Genomic DNA, 21566 nt, shown 5'->3' on the forward strand with positions numbered 1-21566 from the left:
AAAAAGGATGTCAATCAACACACTTCTTTTCCTTTTTATTTTGCATTTTGAAAGCTAAACTTTCTTCGAAGTCCATCCTCTGAACCCCTAATCCGTAAGCCTTCCAACACGTGATTTTCAAGTCCACCTTGGCTCCTTCCATGCCAACGCTCTTCAACTCTCTCCTGAGGACACAGCTCAGATGGAGCCATTCAGGGAGAATTAGCCTCATTTAAACAAAGCTGTATTAAGAAAAGTCAAATCCGTTTTTCCTCCACAGACTCAGTACAGGTCGAGTGAGGCCATCATGAACTCTCCGTACTATCCGTAAAACTCCAGTATTTGTCGATCCTCGTCCTACATACAGACATTTGTGGCTGAAATGTGCTGCAGACAGAAAGTCAAAGCCTTTAAAAGTTGCGGAACTTGAACATCATAAACAAAATATAACTTAGTTGTAGAGCGTGCCAATAATTGGCTAGGCGCATCACTGCAACACCTACACAGAAATAAAAATGACATGGTTCATGACAAAGCTTCAATATCAGAATAAACAGTAGGCCGTTGCGCATGTAGATGTTTGAGGAAGCTGGAGCTGAAACGTTCAGATTCATCACACCGAGCGGCTGAGCCCTGCAGGTACAGATGTAGCCGTTGTGAAGGTGAATTCTACAATCACCACCATGGGGAAGCAACGTACAGTGTATTATCGTCACGCTAAGAAAATATATTCTTCAGTCTTTGCTCTGCTCTCCAGACCAGCTGGACTATCTGAAGCGTTTGCTAGCAGGCTGCTTCCTAGCCTCTTGGCCTCAACCGCTATTGTGCCCAAACTTCACCCCGTTGCCCTGCCCCAACCGAGTAGGTCTTTGGGTGGCATGGTCGGTGTCAGTGCGACTACTTTCTGAAGCGCTTGAACAGCGGATGAATGTTCTTGATCGACATGGAGGATTTGCTGCCTCGGCTGTGATATTCCATGTAGACGGTGTCGTCCGCACCCGACATGGAGCTCATGGTGCCCATTCGCCTCGAGAACTTGATGCAGAGGACGCAGAAAGAGATGGGAAAAAAAAGTGAGAATAATGTGATACAGTAGAAAGCATGCAAAAGTCAATTTACATGCAAGTGCAAGTTTGGCGAACGTCCTCACCTGTGGTCGTGCGCCCAGCTCCCCTGCCACCACTTCCTCCTCAGCATCCAGGTCTGAAGCGGCCAGGACCTTCTGCAGCAGCTGATGTTGCTCATCTCTGGAGGAGAACATCAAGTCCTCTTCGTCCATACCGGCCAACTTAGTGATGACCTGTGAGAGAACAGGAACATCCCAAAATTAGAAAATAATATTTGTAAAAAAATTAAAAATAATAAAAAAGAGAACAAGTGGAGTCAGATAAATGAAGATCACAAGTTGTGCTTATTCATAAACATGATCCAATTTCTCGTGCCAAATTTGTCAGAGATACTTAAGAAAACGTATCTTTTAAATGCAATTAAACTGAGATTAAAACAAAGACACGGTTATGAATGATGTGTCTCTATTTTTCCCATATAGAATTGTATAGATGCTCATCTACAGGAGAACAAGATGGAGCGCTCTTTCGACGTAAACCATCTCTGCGAGTGAAAGCGGATTCTTCTCTTGTCCTGTCTTTGTCTTGTCCCTCTTAAGGGGAACTCCATTGGCTGTTGCCAGAATTACTCTCACATTACAGCGTTTCTGTGCCTTGAACCGATTCACAGCAAGACTAGATCTGAAGAAACCAAACACCTTTGAGAACAAAATATCAGGCACCAATTTGTTTGGGGCATGTGTGTAAATAACTACATCTGAAAAAAAGGAAATCCAATTTGTTTTGGTTCAAATTGTTACTGCAATAAAACTTAAATCGCTTACTGCCTTTAGGCTCTGTTTCTAGTGTGACCCGGCCTGCAGATCATTTATCCAAACTGTGAGAGTAAACTTTATGGGACTCGAGTTCGATGAAAGAAACAGACAATCTGCCGTGTGAAAAGGCTGAAAATTGGTGGTGCAATTCTGTGAGGAGACACAAATGACGTGAGCCCACCTTGAAGCTGTACCCTTGGTCCACCAGGAACCTCTGCCTTTTGGTGGAGTAAGCCATCTCCTGGGTGTCCTGGGACACCAGAGAATAGAAGTAGGCGTTGTACTCCTCTGCTACCATTCCTAAACAGGTGGACGGGTGGGGTGAGAATAAATTTCTTTGATCATGGATCAAGGTCGACAATACAGTTACGGCAGCATTTGTAACACATGAGCAAACAATCCAAGTGTTTTGGAGTTCTTTCTTTTCTCTCTATTCCACAGATGCACTGACCTTTCTTTGCTCGTAAGACTCTCCCAAGTCTCTGGGCCTCCTGTCTGCGTGATCCCCCGTGGGAGGAGATCTGGATCAGAACATTGGCTTCTGGCAAGTCAAAGGATGTGTCTCCAACCTGTTTGGTGGCAGAGATAGAGAGTACATGAGAGACATGCAATACTATGACCGCTGTATCACCGTGCCTGAATGCATTTTTACTGTTTTATCAAAGGCAAACATTCGTGTCCACGTCCATTCTGATGTTCTTTTACACCAAGATCAGTGCAAATAGGATATAATCTTCCATCTCACTCATACCAACCAAGGAACAAACCAGTAGAATAAAAGAAAAATAGTACTCAGATTTTTACATATCTCACAGCAATAGTGTGCATATGATTTGATTGAGAATGGGATTAATGTCTAAAAGGATGTCTGATAGCCTACAGCATTAAATATATATATATATGTATAGCAGGTGCCTTAACATGAATATCTATTCAATTAATCTTAGTGTGTATGTAACACACTGATAGTCAGAAGGCACCTCACACAGAGGACAGAAAATTAATGATTCAACAATTTCTCTAATTGGCCACAAGAGGGCACAATGATGTAGCACACGGTGGCTAAAGGAGAAGGGACTGGCTGGTTTACCTTGGAGATGAAAATGGTGTTGATCTTCGGGTTGTGTTTGAAGTTCTGTAAAATCTGCATACGCTCCCCCTGAGAGGTCGGACCATAGATGTAAGGCCTGAAGAAAATGAAACAGAGAACACATTAAGAAGTTGAACGTTAAAAAGGCCACACGCAGAAACAATTGACTTGTTCTTGCTGCAAGCGACGTACTTGTTGAGGCGGATGGCGTACTCCTTCAAGGCAAACACGTTGTCAGCAAAGACCATGATCTTGTCGTTGCGGCGCTCGTGGAAGCGAATGAGAAACTGGCAGGCACGGAACTTGTTGGGGTTCATGGTGTACAGCAGAATGCGCTTCTTCGACTTGATCGCCACGTACTCTCTGTAAAACTCCGGGGACATTGGGCACCACACCTGGAGCACAGACATCGGTACGTGATTCAGACAGATTCATCAGTGTGGAACATGCTCACGTGTTAAAAAAAATAAAATAAAAATTGGTCTTATTTTCTGTCATAATGCTGCAAGACTCACCTCTGCGCACTGGACTTTGGCAATGTAGCCATTGTTCTGTAATTCCATCCAGTTGGCCTCAAATAGCTTAGGCCCAATCAGGAAGTTGAGGTCCACGATCTTGTCGTCTTCCCTGACCAGCGTAGCAGTGAGCCCCATTTTGCAGTGGGCCTGGACAATGGTCAGAACACGACGGAACATCTTGGCTATAGAACAACCCACGGAATTATTATGTTAGTGTGTTGATTAACGTGTCCACTTCACGTGTTTACATCCCATTGTGTCCCAAACCATTACTTGGAGGGTAATATTGAGTTTTTTAACAGCTCACCAGGGATAGTGTGCACCTCATCCAGGATAATGAGTCCCCATTCCTGGCTCCGCATCCACTCCATGACCCGCTCTGCCTCCCAGGAGCGCTTGGTGGTGTGACCCAGCATGGAGTAGGTGCTGATGGCCACCGAGCAGCCGATGGGTTTGTCCTTCGCGTCCGAGGTGAAGCGGCAGATCTGAGAGTCGTCGATGGTGGACCACATTTTGAACTGGGACTTCCACTGCTCCACTGACACTGAGGAATTGCCCAACACCAGGCAGCGTTTACGCACGGTGCACGCCGCCGTCACGCCCACCAGAGATTTGCCAGCACCTGAAAAGAAAGGGGAATTAAAAGCTTTTTACAAGATAGATATTTGGGTTGAGGGTATGTCACGTTAGGAAAAAAAATGAAAAATCTAAGTACAAGAGTAAATCCCCTGTTTAATAAGGACTGAGAAAATGATTTGCTTAACATTTTATACAATAAATTATTCGGATTTTAAATTTATGTTCTATCATTTTGGCATTTTGAGACTGTATTATTTGTTATTGGTGGTGTCCTCTCTCTGTTTTGTCACTCAATGTTCTGTTCAGTGAAAGGATCTGTCTCACCGCAGGGCAGCACAATGACCCCGGATCGAGCACGTCCATTCCCAAACATCTTGCGCAGACTCTTCTCCTGGTAGGGCCGCAACACAGCGGTGGGCTTCAGGTCGATGTTGATGTCCGGGTTGACTGTATCATTGCGAAAGTCGTACTCTGCGAGGAGGGGGTACTCCATCTGGATGCAGCGCTTCTGCAGCTCTTCAATCATCTCCTGCACCGGATCAGAGAAGATTAGATTCGCGTATACCAATGGGGAATTTAAAAAAAAGAAGAAAGAATCAAACTAGGTATTCAATTTGAAATAAAATCATGAGGCACAAACGGTGACTTTAAGACACTAGTTATTAAATATACGGTCTACTGAACACTTTTACCTGAAGTACAACACCAGTTGTGGATGTTTTAGTTCATGAATCAATAATGACACTATCTGCTAAATGCAGCCCCAGATAAAAAATCTCAAAACTAAAAAAGCTAAATGATTACTGTAATGGATACAGCGGCAAAAATCGAAAGCAAGAAAATCCGTTTAAAGTATTCTTTAAAAATGGCGGGCTGTAATCTTAAGCTTGCAAAAGTGAATCAGCCGGTACCTGGCGAATCTCAAAGGACACAGTCTGCGTCTCCTCTTCCTCCTCCTCTTCTTTATCCATCTGTTCATAGTAGCTGAAGATGTCCTCGGGGACTTGCTGGGTCGAAGTTTGTCCGTCGCTGGGCTGCTGTGAGTCGGATGTACCTCCCTTTTCCTGAACAGACTTGGAGATCTGTCAAGATGGACACAAACACCCAGATGGAAATCCGTGATGTGTATGACAAGGACAATAGCTACATGTTTTTGTGTAACAGGAAATTCTGAGTAACTTCCAAAACATGTCTTGTTATTGCTTTTAATTAAGATGGCAGTATAATATACAGGTGAGTTATTTAGCTAAAAACACACATAATCCCAGTTTGAAAAGTGAGGACGTCCAGGCTGAAAATTCTGGTTGTGCTGCTAACTAGCAATGGCTGCACGATCTGTCCCCAGGGTGTGAAGTAGAGCACATTACACTATGGTTTGATTTTAAGTGCAATAGTGGGTGTTAATAGAACAGTAGCAGACTTTCTTTTTTTTTTTACTATTCAGGGGTCAATGGTGATTTACAACAGTGGATCCAGGATTTTCCCCCCCACTTTCTTTAACATGGCAAATTAAGACGTTAGCCTTGAGGTATGCGCCCTCTGGTTTCATTTCTTTTATATACGTGTGAGTAAGAACAGATGCTGCGTGGCATACCGCCGACTTGCTGTGGATGATTTCAGTAATGAGCTCAGTGTCGGCTCCGTCTGCAGTACGGAGACGACATTCCCGGATCACGTGGTCTTGCAGAAGGCGCTGGATCACATCGGGGAAGGCACTCTCTACAAAATACCTGAGGGTGGGACAGGCAGCTCAGTTTCAGAAGAGCACTGGAGTGATGATTGCATGATGCAAAGATAGAAGGGAAAGGTTGTTGACATGACTTTACCTGTTGTGCTTGAGCACCAGCTTGACTTTGCCGTAGCTCACTGTGCAGAGCTGAGAGGAGAGGAGGGGAGGGATTAGCATGACATTAAAAATAATACTTTTACTGCAAATGCTGTAATAACCCTTTCCCTCCCTCCCTCCTCTTCCTTTCTTCAAAAACAGAAGCTCTCTCAATCTGACCTGAATGAACTGCACGATTCCATCAGGCACAGACGTCTTGCTGAGTTTCTGCAGGTACTCCACAATATCGGAGGTCTGCAGCCCCACACTGACTGCCGCATACAGGGAATAGGCCGTCAGCTTGTACTCGTGGACGTGGTTGGGCCTGCACACTGGCTCCGCGATGGCCACCAGGAAATCCTGGGCATACTTATACACTGGTGAGAAGGCCTCCAGAAAGATATGTCCATCTGGAGCCTGGAGGAGAGAAGAGAGAAATGAGAAGAGGAGTACAAGGGAACATCCGTTTATGTAGAAACAGGGACATGAGCACCAAGTTTTTTTTTTTTTGGAAAGAGTCTCAGGTGAGGGAAACCAACAATCCAGGCACATCTTACCACCCAGAGGGGGCGAGAGGAGTGATCGTTCTTCAGCAGCATCTGAGCGCGGTAGTCTTTGGCTCCATACTCGTCCAGTTTTGTTCCCGACTCGTCCACTTGTTTCCCCGCGGCGGCGGGTATGTCCTGAGACTCGCCGGCCGTGCCCGCCAACTCGTCTTCATCGTCGTCGTCCTCGTGGAAACGCTTTTTGGACTTTTTGGACTCTGCAATGAGACAGACGGCCACAGCCATAGGACGGAACTTTGTCAATTTCAATTCTCGTTTGAGGATTTGAACTGGCAGTACCTGCGACTCTTTACAAAGGCAGCATGTGCGTCCTTTTACTACAAATGCTCTGCTTTCTGATTACATTGCCTTCATACTACTCTGTGTGGTATTTTTAGGATGACAGTTGGTAATGTGATGTTCCTGTCCCTGTGTGATTATGTACTAAAAGACGCTTTGTGTTGCATTACACACGCACTTCTAGCTTATGAAGGATTCATTCCTTTTGAAATATTATTGTGCCATTTTTGTTCGTTTCACTGATCAGTCTCATCCATATATATATATATATTCCCACTTTCTACATTTCAATGTAATGATAATACAGACGCATACAGTAGGGCGAGATACACATAACATGTCTAACTAAGAAATATAGACTACATGTTGTTGTATCTCAGCCGGAGGAAACCTCAAATCAAATCGTGGTTCTACTGAATGTTTAACAATAACTACACAATAAAAGAACGGTCTCTCCAGGATCGCCACCTCTCAATCGGCCACTGAACTGACGCTAGCTAGCAGCTAGCTAAGCAAGTTAAAACACGCACAGTAGCATTAGCAAACTCACCGCGGTCTCCTTTATCCCTTTTACCCATTTTAAATAAACCTTTTAAATACGCAGTTTCTTTCAGAACATTGTTTTTTTCCCCCTTCACAGTCCGCAAGATGTTCTCGCGGAAATTCTACACAGACGGACTGAGGAAGGCTTTGGTGTTTCCGTTACTGAGTACCAGCGTGACTATCTTGAATAAATAATATATGCCATAACTTCCGGTGGCCTTCGAAATAAAAGACTGCTCGATTGCAAGAATGAAAGTGGAATCAGTAAATGTACACAAAGTAGTGCAATGCATAGAATGGCCTCTGTGCAATACTGTTATACCGCATAGTATTTAATTTGATTGTTAGTGTGGCATTTGACCAGCGTTTTACTGTTGTAGTGTGTTGAGAGCTATTTTCTATTTATTCTCACAGCCTTTTTAATTGATAAATCTCATTATTTTCTAAATCACCGCCACAAACAGCAGCAATTGCAGTGGCTCTTCAATGGCTGCTGTGCACTGGTCAGCAGCAGGGATACTGGCCTGACTGGAAGGATATCAGATTTTTTTTTTTTTTAAACAATTTATTTTGCTTTTATTCTTGCAACAAAATGACTCCTTTCCTGTTTAAGTGAGACTCTCTTTGGGTAACTTGACGAAAGCCTATTGAGGGCTCAGTGTTTACTTCCTGTGCGAAAGGTGAAATCTCATCTGGAAGATTTCTCCTCCGTGGTTCGTCTCTTCTCGTGTCGCTTTCTTCTTGCTTTGATAGAAGTTAATTAGACTACGTGACCGAGTAAGAGAAAGATCCTACAAACCTCACTGTTAAACATGTCGTCTGATAAACCAATCGGACCTGCCTTGCCCCCGATGTTCAGGAAGGAGAGCGACGAGGACTCTGATAGTGAAGAGGGTTGTGAGTACGAAACAGAACATTTGACTCTCAGCCCTCCTTTCGTGAGATTCCATGTCGTATGAGTCGCTCTGCGGTTCGTGTCTCAGCGGGTTTGTCCTCTTGTTACCCCGCAGTCGCTGGCCCCGCGCTGCCTCCGGGCTACAAGCGGGGAGAACCGTCGAGCTCCTCGGATGGGAGTGAGGAGGAAGTGTCGGTCAAAAGAGCCAAGACGAGCCACGCATCCGGAGACAGAGCCGCCGAGTAGGTTCACACGTCACATGCATTACTACCTTCGTATAAAACGACATCGTAAAGGGTTTAGCATCTGTAATGAATGGGGTTGATAATGGTTAAAATATTCTATTCTAAAATACATGTATAAACTGATCATTCACATTTACATTGTCAGACTTGGGGGCTTATAGAACCTGTGATTGTGTGTGTGTGTGTGTGTGTGTGAGTGTGTGTGTGTGAGTGTGTGTGTGTGTGTGTGTGTGTGTGTGTGTGAGTGTGAGTGAGTGAGTGTGTGTGTGTGTGTGTGTGAGTGTGTGTGTGTGTGTGTGTGTGTGTGTGTGCACACGTGCGCTATGATCAAGGAGGTGGATTTTCCGCTACCTAATCTATTAAGCATTAGTAAATTATGTATTAACCATCCACAAAGCTATTACAGCTCATAAACCATTTATCAATGAGCCTTGGCACAGATTCATACATTTTTTTCAACAGACAGAAAAGTGACATATCTTTTGATCAGGGCAGAGAAAAAGAAGACACAAGAAGAAGATGATGACGACGGCTTCTTCGGACCAGCTCTCCCACCAGGATTTAAGAAACAACAGTGCTCACCAGAAAGGTGAAGCAAAAACATTTTTCGGGTTTCTTCCAGTGAATTAGAAGAAGTGACAATAATAAATCGAGGACAAACGATGTGCATTAATGGTTAATTATGGAAGCTATAACTTCATACTGTTCCCTCAGGCCACCTGTGCTGGGACCAGCTTTACCTCCCGGCTTTCGCAGAGCAGCATATGACGACGATGATAACGATGATGATGATGATGGTGAAGATGGGGAGGGTATCCCGGGGCCGGCCCTACCCCCAGGCTACCAGGCTCAGCCCTCCAGCAGCGAGGGAGAGGATGAGGAAGTGATTGGACCCATGCCGTCCAAAGGGCCTATTAGGGACTCTGTGGCTCAGGACTTTGAGCGGAGAGCGCGAATGATGAAGGAGAAACTCACAGGAGACGTGAGTCTTTATTTTTTCCCCCTCCTGTACAAACTCTACAGAAAAGCATGTACACGCTGCCCTCTTTTAACTCTTAAAGTTTTCTTCTTCTGCCTGTCTGAATTTGCTCCTGTGTGTCTTTCTGTGTAAACAGGACACCCCTGAGGTGGTGAGCAGAGAAACATGGATGACTGAGCTCCCACCAGAGCTGCAGCACATCGGCTTAGGGGCTCGAACTTTTAAGAAGAAATCGGGTCCAGAAAACAAAGATCGCTCCATGTGGACAGATACGCCCGCAGACAGGGAGCGCAAAGCCAGGGTAATTTAATGAAAAACAGCTGATCTTTATACTGATTATTGGTAATTCTTCTTGTAGCCTGTATGTTACTTCCCTGTTTATTCTTGCCTAATAGGAACGCCTTGAGAGAAAGGAGAAGGGCGAGGAGGAGAAGGATAGTCCCCCACAAGTCCCCCATAAGGACTTAGAAATGGCAGAGAAAGTGTCCAAGTTTAATGTAAGTGGTTTTCCCTCATCAATCCTTTTCCTCAATGTCCACATGTACAAGTCAGGACTAAAATTTCTCCCTACCCACTCCCTGTTAACAGGAGACTAAGCGTGCTGAGTCTCTGATTAGTTTGCACACAAAGAAGATGAAAGAAAAAGCAAAGGAGGTGGCTGACAAGCCAGTGGAGAGGAGACCGTTCGACCGGGATGAGGACTTGCAGGTGAATCGCTTTGACGAGGCGCAGAAGCAGCGGCTGCTGAAGAAATCTCAGGAACTGAACACGCGGTTCTCCCACAGCAAGGACCGAATGTTCCTGTAGCCATCGGGTCAGAATGTGATGTGTTCAAATGTTTGCAGATCTGCAGCTGCAGTCTCGCTGGGGAAATTTTCATACAGGGATTTTTTTTTGTACAATACGGACTGTTTCTACAAATACTGGTGTGTTACACTGATAGATAGACAGAATTACATTTTGTGTTGCTCTATGAGGTAAACTAAACTCGATGAAGCAAACTGTGAGGACGTGGCAGACTTATTGGACAGATTTATTTATGGGGGTTCATGTCATCGACTTGGCACAGTGCTACAGCAAAAGTACAAGCTGTGTGGCTGGCTTTTTCCCCCCAAAGAGATGCTATTTTATGGCAAATGATATACATGTTGATATTCAGCACGTCCAGATTATCTTTTGATATTGAGAAAAATCATCTGTAAAATTAAGTGTAGTTGAAATTCATCCCTTTCAACTGGTATGCTGAAATAATCCAGAAATTAGGAAAATAAAATGATAAATAAATGGATATATTATAATTCTGGCTCATTCAACGTTCCATCAACAATCAAAGTTCAAGCAATTATTCACGTTAATTTAACCTCATTAAATATTGTTGATGTTTGTGTACAGTGATTGGAAACTGCTCTTTGGCCATTCAGATCAGTGGCATAAAAACTGTCTGATTAATTTCATTGCATGTACAACTTTTTGTACAGATTGCTGTATGTTACGCTGTATCCACCTCTTGTTGCTTTACAGACTTTCATGTGTCCAACAAACTACTTATCCTTTTTTATAAATCTCAAGTTGATTAAACTTTGTTTTTCAAACCTGTGTTTTGTCTCTTCAAGGGCATCTGCATGTTTTAAAAAAAACAACACTGAATTCAGTTTCCTTAGCAGGTATGTTAAAAGACTCAAACTAACAATTATTAAATTAAGTCTAAATGATGTTTCACATCTGGGCAGCAATATTAGGGCCTGTGTTTGAGGTCCTATTGTAGTCGTAGGAATTCTTGTTATTAATGTTTTTACATAAGAAAGTGAGGTGTAGGGGACATAAATACACCTATAAATTAAAAGTACATGATATAATTGCAATAAGAAATAATTGATAGATTGCTTTGGTTGAGTTACAGTCTGGACAATAGCTAGGGTGCTAATCAGTGATTTTTTTCTAAAGTAAGGAATTATGAATGGCTAAATTAATTAATTATTAATTTTAATTGATGAATTAATTCATCAATTATCTGTTGCTTATCTGGGTCGAAGTCCAATTCACTAAGTCATATTATTAGGAAATATTTAAGAAACTCTTGACCCATGCAGAAACATTTTTCGTAATCATGCATTTGAGTTTTGCGCGTTTGGAGAGTAATCATACTATTTGTTTGGGCCTTCACAGTCGCCATACTTTACTATGTTTAGTAGTTGGACTGGCGGGTGACTGGCTTTGATCTCTTATCTCGAGCTTAGCCGTTCGGCATTAGTTGCCATGGTGATTTACGATTTTTCGTAGGGACGGAAAACCGAGAGTTAAAACTGAGTCAAATCCTGCTGCTTCGTAGTACTTTAGCTCCTAAAATACATCTAAACAAACCCACGCGGGCGCGCTGTGAAACGAAGCCTCTAACGTCATTGGTCACGTGATTCTGCTAGAGCCAATGAAAGCTCCGATACGAAGCTTCATTGTAAACTGTCTCATTTTGTGTTGACACGCGCCTTGGAGCTCCGGAAACATCGCTAGCTTCCAGAGGCACCAGCTCAAAAAACGATGTCGGAGAAAGGAGAAGTGGACTTAACCGGCGCCAAGCAGAACACGGGCGTATGGCTTGTAAAGGTGCGTGCAACCGTGCATTTATAATAAGGGTCAAGTTAGCAGTTTTAACGCAGCTAATGCTAACAGCTGTGTAGCTTTAGCATGTCTGCTACGAGCAGCGAATGAAACCGTGCGTTATATTTATAGATCTGTGGTTGTAACCGTAACAAGAGGAGAACCGTTCGCTATCTGAGGCAAATCAGTTTTATTTTTGGTGCCATGCGTTAGACAGCAGCTGTGGTGAAGAAAGATCCTGCTTCGATCCAAAGATGATGGACAACTGTTTGTAGAGAAGACAGATGTAGATATCACAGCAAAGTGACGTGTTTTCATAATGGTGGGAAACTTGGCTCCTTGTTTTTATATGTATGTATATAAATCTATGTATGTATATATATATGTATGTATGTGTGTGTGTGTGTGTATATATATATATATATATATATATGTATGTATGTATGTATATATATACACACACATATATATATATATATATATATATATGTATGTATGTATGTATGTATATGTATGTATATGTATATGCATACAACAGCAAACGATTTTATTCAAAGAGAAACTGAGAAACCTTCCGTGGAATCCAAAAGTTTGGATTTGAATGGGACAGTGAACCGAAATTACTGAATTTATTGAGTTATTCCAACATTTGATTTGATTTAACTCCTTGAACCACCACAGCTCAATATGAACGGGTATGTGTGAGGGACCATGGCATTCTATAATTGTACTTTGATAAAAAAAATAAAAAAAAATGTGATCACAAACAAATTTGAATAGATGAGGTAACTTTACAGTGAAATCTTGAGTCTAAAAGGGAATGGTCGCAGATTCTAAAGTCTAGAAACTGATTCTGACTCTTACCCTATTTTGCTTCTAGAATTTTAAAGTTGCCCAAAATTATATGAAACCCAGCTGGAGGAGTCTTTTGTTCAAAATCTGTACACACAGAAAGAGACAATGTATGAGACTACTGTGTGTGGGTAGAAATACTTTGAACTTATGTGATTCACCTTAGATTGTGCAAACATCCCTCATGAAATAAACCCATGTTTATTCACACAGGTGCCCAAATACCTCTCTCAGCAATGGGCTAAAGCGTCTGGCAGAGGCGAGGTCGGGAAACTCCGCATCTGCAAGTATGTAAAAAAACTGAGCATCTCTGGAATACGTTTAAGTTATTAACGTGTGGTGGTTATACCATCAGTGTTTTGTTGTTTTAGTATTACTTATGCATTTCAGATTTAATTGAAATGCCTAATTTTGCTTATTATTTTTCCCCAAGGAAAGGAAACCAAGGAAAAGCAGAGGTAAGTGATGTTTAAAAGAGAGGTGCAATTCATCCTGATGAAGGACTGACAACACCTCGCACATTGATATATTTGAGGTGGAAATTGTTCTCATTTTGTTATTACTTTGCTTTCACGTTGCTCATTATATACCGTTTATGGCCAAACAAAAGAACCTCACATAATTTACTGTAGATCTGGTTAACATGTAATACAGGGGTAGTCATTTGTGATAGTCAGTATTATCCACTGTAATCAGTATTGGGGGAAACATGATTTAATTTATAAAGGCTAAATTACACCTCAGACAATTTTGAATTGAAGTGCATTTATATATATATATATATATATATATATAAATGGAGAAATTGTGCTAATTCTAAACTTTTTTTCGATATCTTTTGGAGGTCTTTGGAGATTATTATTCTGACAGAAATGATCGTTGATATGAAAACTGAAATCTGTTATTATTTTATTTATTTCAAAGCCATCCTAGTGTGGTTCTTCATACTGCATTCTTATTAACATTGGCTTATAGTCCACTCCACTATTAGATTCTGAAAAGCCAAAGGCTGCAAAGTGTCCAATTTTCCTTAAATAAATACAGTATAATCTTGGGTGATTATTAGTATTGTACAGATAAGTTTGGAACAGTCAAGAAAAGACCAACATGACTATATGTGTTCATGCCTTGTGATACCGCTGTAAGGGACATATATACCTCTTTGCAGGTCAGTTTCACTCTGAATGAAGAGCTGACGGTGCTCGAGGGTTTAGAATCCAAGACGGCGACTGTTCCTCGTGAGCACCCGTTCACCATGCAGTCAGTGGGAGGGCAGATGTTGGCGGTCTTCACAGAGAATTCATCAGGTGAGTGTCCGTCAACATCTTTGGGCCCAGCAAGAGCAGACCGAAGAAGTGTCTGCTTTATTAGTTGTCTGTGACCCGAATGACCTTTTTTGTGCTGGAGCCCAGAGGTGAGTACTGTGTGGCCAGTTGGCGGAGGGGCTCCCCCCGACTGTTCGTACTGCTTGCTGTCTTCATTCACAGTCCCATCCTTGCCTGCCCTGCTTGTCCCTGTGTTTTGTGAACTGTCAGCACATTTTTCCTTGAGTGTGAAGTTGTCCTAACAAAATCCAAATAATGAACGTACTGTACGTAATAGACAAGTGAGCACTCATAGGAAAATAGAAGCTAGCTGGTCTGTTGGAAATTCGTCTCTTCATCTAGTCTGATGTATGTTTCTGTCTGTAATATGTGTAAGCTGGAAATTTTTTGTTTGTGTTCTAATCACCTGTCGGTCATTTGTCGTGGTTTGACCTTTTCAGTCCGCTGCCAAGCAGACTGGATATATGATCAGGCACTGATGTGGCCCCGTGTGGAATTAATCTAACATAGAGTAGATCAATATCAACACGAATCATTCCCCATAATGGAGTTGATTGAGTTTGTGTGTGGGCTTCTTTGGTTTGGTTTGAATTTTGAATGTAATGTTGGCATTTTGTTGCTATGGGTGCTGGTGAGCTTGTGCTACCGTGCTTACTCTGGGACACCATCACTCGGTGTGCATACGTGTGTGTGTTCTGTAGGGCTGCACAGTTGAAATGGTATTTCAAGCATTTCTTTCTTATACACTACTGGAAATGAAATTTCTTTTTAAAGAGAGAACCTGCCCAACAAGGCAGCTGCTAAAAAGTAGTGAGAGGAATTGTTGAATGTTAACTATTTAACTTTAAACTGTAGAAATGTGCTGCAAACATGCAGTGTATTGTAATGTGAAAATGTAATTTTTTTCATATAATCTTTGGTATTTGTGCAGCCCTGTCGTGAATGTGTACATGTGCTGGGACAGGGTATCTGTGCTCGCTCGTTGAAAGGGCATGCTTGCTTTGCTCATGCGCTCGCGTGTGCATTAGTTAGAGCTTACGTCGAGAGCCTGTGTGATTTAACGTTTTCGTGTGCGACTAAACCCTGGGTGTGGTTCTTACTGTTCGATCCCCTCCCCCCCTCCGTCTTCCATCCCCTGTATTTACATGTTTACCATCCCTACCTCCCTCCATCCCTGTAGGCCAGTCAGAAGAGAGATCTGATGGTGTCAGCTCAGGTTCGGGGGCGGGGGCAGGTCCAGGTGAGTCCTCCGTGTCGCCAGCCAGTGACGATGTTGCACCACTGGGAATCAGACACACAGTGTCTTTTTCAAATTTATTTTATAAATGGCTTTTGTATTATCACACTAGCAACCCACATACATGCTTTGGAAGATACATGATTTGGTACCAAAACTCTAGACCTATTGATTTCATGTGTCCTCTTATCTTTATTAGTATAATTTTACAACTTATATCTTAGTTTGCAGCATCTGGACTGGAGGATGGAAAAACCGGGTCAGACAGTGCTACCTTCTCAGGGTAATGGCTGTAAATGTGTCAGCCCAGTTATGAGATTATGTTGGCAATGAGTTCAGATCTACCCTGTGCACATCAGAAAACCTCCTTCAAAATGGCACATTAGTAAGCTAAAGACTGTGATGTGATCAAGTGGTGTTTTTAGTGATGTGTTGTGTGAATTGGGAATATCGTCTTTCTTTCTTCTGCTCAGTGTATGAAACTCAGTTCACATAATTTCTTTTTGATTGGTGAAAACTTAAAAAACGTGCTGTGTGTGTGTGTGTGTGAAAGAAAACTCTCCTGGTTGTCAACTCCCAGGCATGACGGACTCTTACTTAGGGGCTCAAACTTCGGAGTAGTGTGGAAGCCATGTGTGAACATCATGCGTTTTGAAACTCAACTGTATTTGTGTGAACGCAGCCTCAGAAGGCCTAAGCTACATCTCACTACTGGGTTGTTCATTTGCGTAACCATCAGGCAAACAAAACATATATACACATGACTTTACATGGTGCATGTCAAAATAAAGTATGAAAGAAACTGCAGAAATCAGTGTTTAAATATTGTTTAGTTGTGATCTCCATTCTGAGCCATTAGCCAAGGTTGCTGCTGGTTTTGAAATAGTCTTGGCAAAAGTGTAAAAGTTAATGTGTGATTTTGTTGTTGTTGTTTAAACTGTGGAATTGATAGTAGTAATACTATTGGGGTAAAAAAAAACTAGTGTTTGACTTATTGGTATTAATGTAACTAGATTGTGTTTAAGAAACTGACTGTATTTCTTTTAACTTTAGGAGAGAGCCTGGACTGAACTAGATTTATAAACTTGCAAATCCTCATTTCTGGGGTGTTTTTTCCCCCCTCTGTAAACAAACTGCCCTGTCCTTCACTAATTCGTTTCTATTTCTCTCTCTCATGCAACGGTTCATCCTTCTTTAGGGAGGATGGGACTTTTGGGACTTTTTTATTGAGGTTTCAATAAACTGCTCTTTTTCAGATAGAATAGCCTTGGAGGGAGTGGTAGTGCAACGGGCAGAGTGCAGACCTGCTGTTAGCGAAAGCTACATGAGGCTGAAGAGGTGAGTACCTCGTGCTAAGTCTACATTATCATGTATGTACAGTACTGTGCATTTTTCACAGCTAATGACATGAACTTCCATGTCAACTTAGTCTTCATCGAGCAGATTTTTGTTACCTCATAGTGAATGAGATCTATAGAAATAGTCCATATTGTACAAACCCTGTATATTCATAAAAGTCTTTCTCGCCGTCTTACAGGTTACAAATAGAAGAGTCCTCCAAGCCAACGCGGCTGTCGCAACAGCTGGAAAAAGCTGTCACCAGCAACTACAAACCTGTGGCCAACCATGCATACAATGTAAGAAATAAAATACTATACAGGGTTTCTCTTGTTTTATTTATCTACTCAGTTATTTTTCTTTTGAATGGTTCATAAAAAAATATAGCCAGCACATACAAACACACCATTTATTGATACACCTGTAAGTATTCATCATAACTGTAAAAGCCCATGGAAATATTGTCTTGTTAACCAATTGTTCCAAAGCATGTATAATTAGAATTTTGTTGTTCATACAATTTGTAAATAATGTAGGTTTTTCGGCTACATGCGACAGCTGACCCCTGTCTGTTTAACTTTGTGCTTCAGCTCGAGTATGATCGGAAAAAGAAAGAGGAGGGCAAGAGAGCACGAGCGGACAAACAGCAGGTGTTGGATATGCTGTTCTCTGCTTTTGAGAAGCACCAGTTCTACAACATCAAAGACCTGGTGGACATTACCAAGCAGCCTGTGGTAAGACCGGAGGGCAGCAAGGGGGCTTGAGGAATAATGCAGCCTGGTTTCCAACAATATTGTTGGAAATTACATTCAAGAGCAAAGATTTAGATTAAGACTCCTTTTTACATCTTGTATCATTTGGTGCCGCTTTTTCTTGTGAGAATTGTTGATTATATGCAGTACAGGCGTCTACTGTGCCTTTTGGACCCACATGAAATGTTTTTGTTTTTTTGTCCTTCTCCCAGAGTTACTTGAAGGAAATCCTGCGAGATATTGGCGTCTACAATGTGAAGGGAACACACAAGAACACCTGGGAGCTCAAGCCAGAGTACCGACATTACCAAGGAGAGGAAAAGACTGATGAATAGACCCCGACCCTGCCACGGTCGACGCACCACCTCTTCATTGGATGGGGGGTCCCTGCCTGATCAGGCCTGGGTTGGGCCTTGGAGCTCACTCCTGATTTCCTAACATCGGGTTTCAAAACACACCAGATTTTGAGGTGAAGCTGAGGTTGAGTTTTTCAAAGGAGAGGCTGTAGTATCTTCTCGTTATTTTCTAGAAGACGAGAAGAAAGGGGCGATGAGAAACAACTTAAAGCTTATGCTCAAGTGTGCCCTGTCTCCTCCTGATGTGGTCAAAGCGCCAGCAAACTTTCAAGGTAAAAGCCCATGGTATTTGATTTAGTTTTGTCTACCAGGGGCACGGGACATAGTATTTCATGGAGCAGAGGATGCATTTCTTAACTTTTCTTAATTATTTTTTTATGTCTTGAAATAAGTGGGAAGATGTTAAATTGATCAAACTTAAGGATGGGGTATGTGTTTTTTTTTTTTTACAACCTCACAGATTTCCCCACCAAAACAAGTTCAGCCTGTACACAGATTAGCGAGATTTTAAGGCCAGCACCCTTAATGTAATCCTAAATCCTTCACGTCCCCACATTACTAAATGGTCACGTAAATTTTAAACTGTTTTACATTTGATTGACGTATGTAATAAATGTTTCAATAGAAAAAAAAATCTTGTGTCCCAACAGTTGGTCAAGAACAGCACATCTCTGCAGTACGAAAAAAAACAAAGAACTACCAACTGCTCATTTCATATTTCTTTACTGATCGCCATGGTAACTTACACTGCACAGAGAAAAACCTGTCAACAGCTCAATTACTGACCAATCCGATCACAGGGAAAACCAATAAGCCTAACAGGAATCTAAATATCAAATTTTAGTGAAGTGAGAGTAACAGATTTTTATAGGTAAATGGAATAGTTTGTTCCAGACTTTCCATGTGCCCACTGCGTTAAGACAGAATAAACAAGTTTAGCTGTCGAATTGAACAGATTCTCAACATTTTATTAGTGCGTTGCATACTCATCTGCAGCTCCATAGAAAATGACGGAAACTGAGCCCCGCGTGAACTACTTTTCTGCTTTGGCAATAGTAACTCAAATGTATATCCAATGTGTTTGATCAGATGAGTCTGTAGGAGACTCACCAAAAGTAATTTGCATATTTTCAGTATGTCCTTAGCTAAACCTAAAAGTCTCATTTCTATTTTAGTTATGAGCTCATTTTAAACACTTCACATTGTGAGATGACAAAAACACTTCAGAGATTGACTTAAATACATTTTTATTTCTTCATAAACTGGTGTTAGTTTGACACTGGCTGTGCATCACGTGTATGAGTGGCAGATGAAAATCTTGACAAACATTTACTGGCGAGTTTGTCATCAGGGAGAAGAGAAATTTTCCACTGGTCCAATCTCCATCAGGGATCATGCTTATTACCTGCAAGAAAATTTTAAATTGTAAGATGATCGGCAAACAATACCGACATTTCAAGGAACAGAAATGTTAACCTGATATATTGATCCTCTACATCTGTCTTGAATGCAAGAGCAGTGTTTGAATTAACAGGTAAAAAAAATCCACATTTGAATGAACAAGCTTGTTTGTATTCCTTAACTCAATCTGTGTTGCTATAATGCAGCAGTTAGAAAGCGCGAGGAAGAGTCAGTGTAGCATCTCTATGCAAACCTAGAAGCCATTGACGACCGCTTCAGGTCTATCAGTGGATGCAAAATGTCCACCTGAACTAAAAGACAATATTACTAGTACTCACTTTCAAAGCATGAATTCTTCCCAGGACAGCTCAACAGTGTCTGTTACAGCTGCTGCAATCTCTTCCTCACTGTTTCATCTCACCAATCTGAAACCTTGAGACCGGAGAGGGGGGGAACAAACATTACATTACAGGCTCTTAACAGAATAATATATAAAGTACAAAGGGTTTCGTGGTTAATACTGGACATTCATTTATCCTCCCCGATTCAATCCGAGACGCCTCGGAAAAGAGGCGAGCAGAAAGCGCAGGGATGTTTGATATTGCATCTGAAAGTTATAAACCCAGGATGTCTCACAGCAGAGAGCCCAGGCTGTCAAAGATGCAGCTTGTGTTCCGTAAAACAGTGAGAACCAAAGTAGACGTACTGCACCTTTACATACATGTTTAAACAGAGGTGACGCAGACGGCCGCGGTCTTGTCAGAGCTGCCGTCTCAGACCCATTTCCTCAGGTCATTTTATACTGCTGTGACAGAGGCATCACCATCAGTAGGATATTCTCCTGAAGATCAAACCACCAACATCATCCTCCGCCTCCATCTGGCTCATACAGGTCTCCACCAAATGCCTTGTGATCCACTAGGATAAAAAATAAAGTGCAGGAGAAGATGGGTTATTTTCCAGTGCTCCAAATACAGAGTAAATGTTTTCATGAACTCGTCAACACTGAACTTTAAAAGTTTAAAAGGTGACATGACAGCAGTTAAATTACATCAAGAAATGAAATAAATCCTGCTAAAAGCGGAACATCTAAATAGAAAACAGACGTATCCGCTAAAGCGCTCTTTATTTATTTATTCTTCAAACTGACCAAAACATCAAAATATTAAATTTCTGATCAGGTTTCAAAGGAAAAGCACTAAATTACCATATTTGACAAGCTCCGACTAAGGAATGTTTGCAGGTTTTATTTGACAGCCAATCGACTGAGTGATCGATCAACTTCTTATTGCAGCTCGAATCTAATTCAACGTTAGTTTGAACGTGAATCGTATACATTCTGAGACAAGGGAGTCACTGGGTCGGGCTAAAGTGTTCTGAGAGAACAGGAAGTCGCTCAAGTTAGCATCGCGGCTAGCCGGAGGGAGGCCATGGTAGCAATGTAGCATACCCAGGCTAAGCTAACATGTGTAGCAGTTACTTTCTTTTCCCCCCCAAAAAAACACCTTTATGGTATTTTGTATCGTTGCCAATTCAACAGCTGACCTAGCGGCTGCTATTTCTGAACATTAGTGACACGAAACGGATTCAAACAACGATACAAAATGGCCTGAGCAAAAAAGACACGTGTCCGCACACGATCCGGTACAACGCTTCGACTCCACAACTACGTTTTTCCTCAACATGGCGACGTAATATATACTTACAACAGAACATGTCGTTAGTGAAGATTGAATCTCCGAGGTTTTGTAGCATTTTAAACTGAAGAAAACGAGGACCTGCTCTTCCGGTGTGAACCAGTCGACTCAAAGACCGAGGAGACTTCGGTCGCTAGTATATATAGTTTTTCGTCGAGGGCTCGTGTTCGCCCCCTTGAGGATGAAGACGAAACGTTAGTTCACAAGGTCGCCCCCTTGTGGAGGTCACTCGTATCTACCCTAATCTATAAAGTGCTTGTTAGAATAAATTTATTTTTCCTCAAATTTTCTTTAGATTTAATATATATACAGATCTATATATGTTTTGCCCGATGTCAGCTGAGATTGGCTCCATCCCACCCTTGCGACCCTCAGGACAGGCTCCATAGAGAATTAATGGATGGATATAGTTCAGTAATTTCGATCTATTGTATTAGTTATTAAATAAGTCATTCTTTACTCTCCTTTGCTAATTGAACCCGTACAGATTTTTAAACGTTTTTTTATTGCTCTATCTGCGCTTTATATCTCGCTCTAAAGGAATCCGATTTGACTTTTCTTAACTTGGTTAAGTTTTTGTTTTTTATTTTTACTTTCACTTTGCCACCTTCTGACTGCTGCAGAGAATTATGG

General features: G+C 41.8%; 3 protein-coding genes, 1 long non-coding RNA gene and 2 other non-coding genes across 7 annotated transcripts; 2 read left to right on the forward strand and 4 right to left on the reverse strand.

Moving 5' to 3' along the window:
• Nucleotides 1-10: 10 nt before the first annotated feature.
• On the reverse strand, nucleotides 11-7432 carry ercc3 (excision repair cross-complementation group 3). Its single transcript, XM_035628866.2, has 15 exons — nucleotides 7269-7432; nucleotides 6431-6636; nucleotides 6054-6290; nucleotides 5875-5924; nucleotides 5643-5778; nucleotides 4960-5130; nucleotides 4373-4577; nucleotides 3777-4091; nucleotides 3467-3651; nucleotides 3144-3346; nucleotides 2952-3048; nucleotides 2313-2430; nucleotides 2043-2161; nucleotides 1130-1279; nucleotides 11-1014 (listed from the first exon to the last, which is right to left on the reverse strand). The coding sequence occupies exons 1-15, from the start codon at nucleotides 7294-7296 to the stop codon at nucleotides 877-879; spliced, it is 2358 nt and encodes a 785-aa protein (XP_035484759.1). The 5' UTR covers nucleotides 7297-7432; the 3' UTR covers nucleotides 11-876.
• Nucleotides 7433-7911: 479 nt separating this feature from the next.
• Nucleotides 7912-10972, forward strand: gpalpp1 (GPALPP motifs containing 1). Its single transcript, XM_035629104.2, has 7 exons — nucleotides 7912-8158; nucleotides 8272-8398; nucleotides 8892-8990; nucleotides 9116-9383; nucleotides 9517-9681; nucleotides 9776-9877; nucleotides 9969-10972. The coding sequence occupies exons 1-7, from the start codon at nucleotides 8074-8076 to the stop codon at nucleotides 10185-10187; spliced, it is 1065 nt and encodes a 354-aa protein (XP_035484997.1). The 5' UTR covers nucleotides 7912-8073; the 3' UTR covers nucleotides 10188-10972.
• Nucleotides 10973-11587: 615 nt separating this feature from the next.
• gtf2f2a (general transcription factor IIF, polypeptide 2a) lies at nucleotides 11588-18469 on the forward strand. 2 transcript variants are annotated; one of them, XM_035628696.2, is made up of 9 exons: nucleotides 11588-11981; nucleotides 13041-13114; nucleotides 13261-13285; nucleotides 13996-14134; nucleotides 15333-15392; nucleotides 16646-16727; nucleotides 16927-17026; nucleotides 17318-17461; nucleotides 17692-18469. In XM_035628696.2, the coding sequence occupies exons 1-9, from the start codon at nucleotides 11916-11918 to the stop codon at nucleotides 17812-17814; spliced, it is 813 nt and encodes a 270-aa protein (XP_035484589.1). In that variant the 5' UTR covers nucleotides 11588-11915; the 3' UTR covers nucleotides 17815-18469. The 2 variants fall into 2 exon arrangements, with proteins under 2 accessions (XP_035484589.1, XP_035484590.1); XM_035628697.2 differs by lacking the exon at nucleotides 15333-15392 and having other exon boundaries at nucleotides 11589-11981.
• Nucleotides 18470-19065: 596 nt separating this feature from the next.
• LOC118302510 lies at nucleotides 19066-21086 on the reverse strand. The gene is made up of 4 exons (XR_004790574.1): nucleotides 20943-21086; nucleotides 19958-20154; nucleotides 19575-19668; nucleotides 19066-19240 (listed from the first exon to the last, which is right to left on the reverse strand). It is a non-coding gene; the product is annotated as an uncharacterized LOC118302510 (long non-coding RNA).
• LOC118303499 lies at nucleotides 19403-19533 on the reverse strand. Its single transcript, XR_004790756.1, has one exon. It is a non-coding gene; the product is annotated as a small nucleolar RNA SNORA31 (small nucleolar RNA).
• LOC118303501 lies at nucleotides 19767-19902 on the reverse strand. The gene has a single exon (XR_004790758.2). It is a non-coding gene; the product is annotated as a small nucleolar RNA SNORA31 (small nucleolar RNA).
• Nucleotides 21087-21566: the final 480 nt, after the last annotated feature.

The sequence above is a fragment of the Scophthalmus maximus genome, chromosome 4, assembly GCF_022379125.1.
Source record: "Scophthalmus maximus strain ysfricsl-2021 chromosome 4, ASM2237912v1, whole genome shotgun sequence".
Lineage (NCBI taxonomy): Eukaryota > Metazoa > Chordata > Actinopteri > Pleuronectiformes > Scophthalmidae > Scophthalmus > Scophthalmus maximus.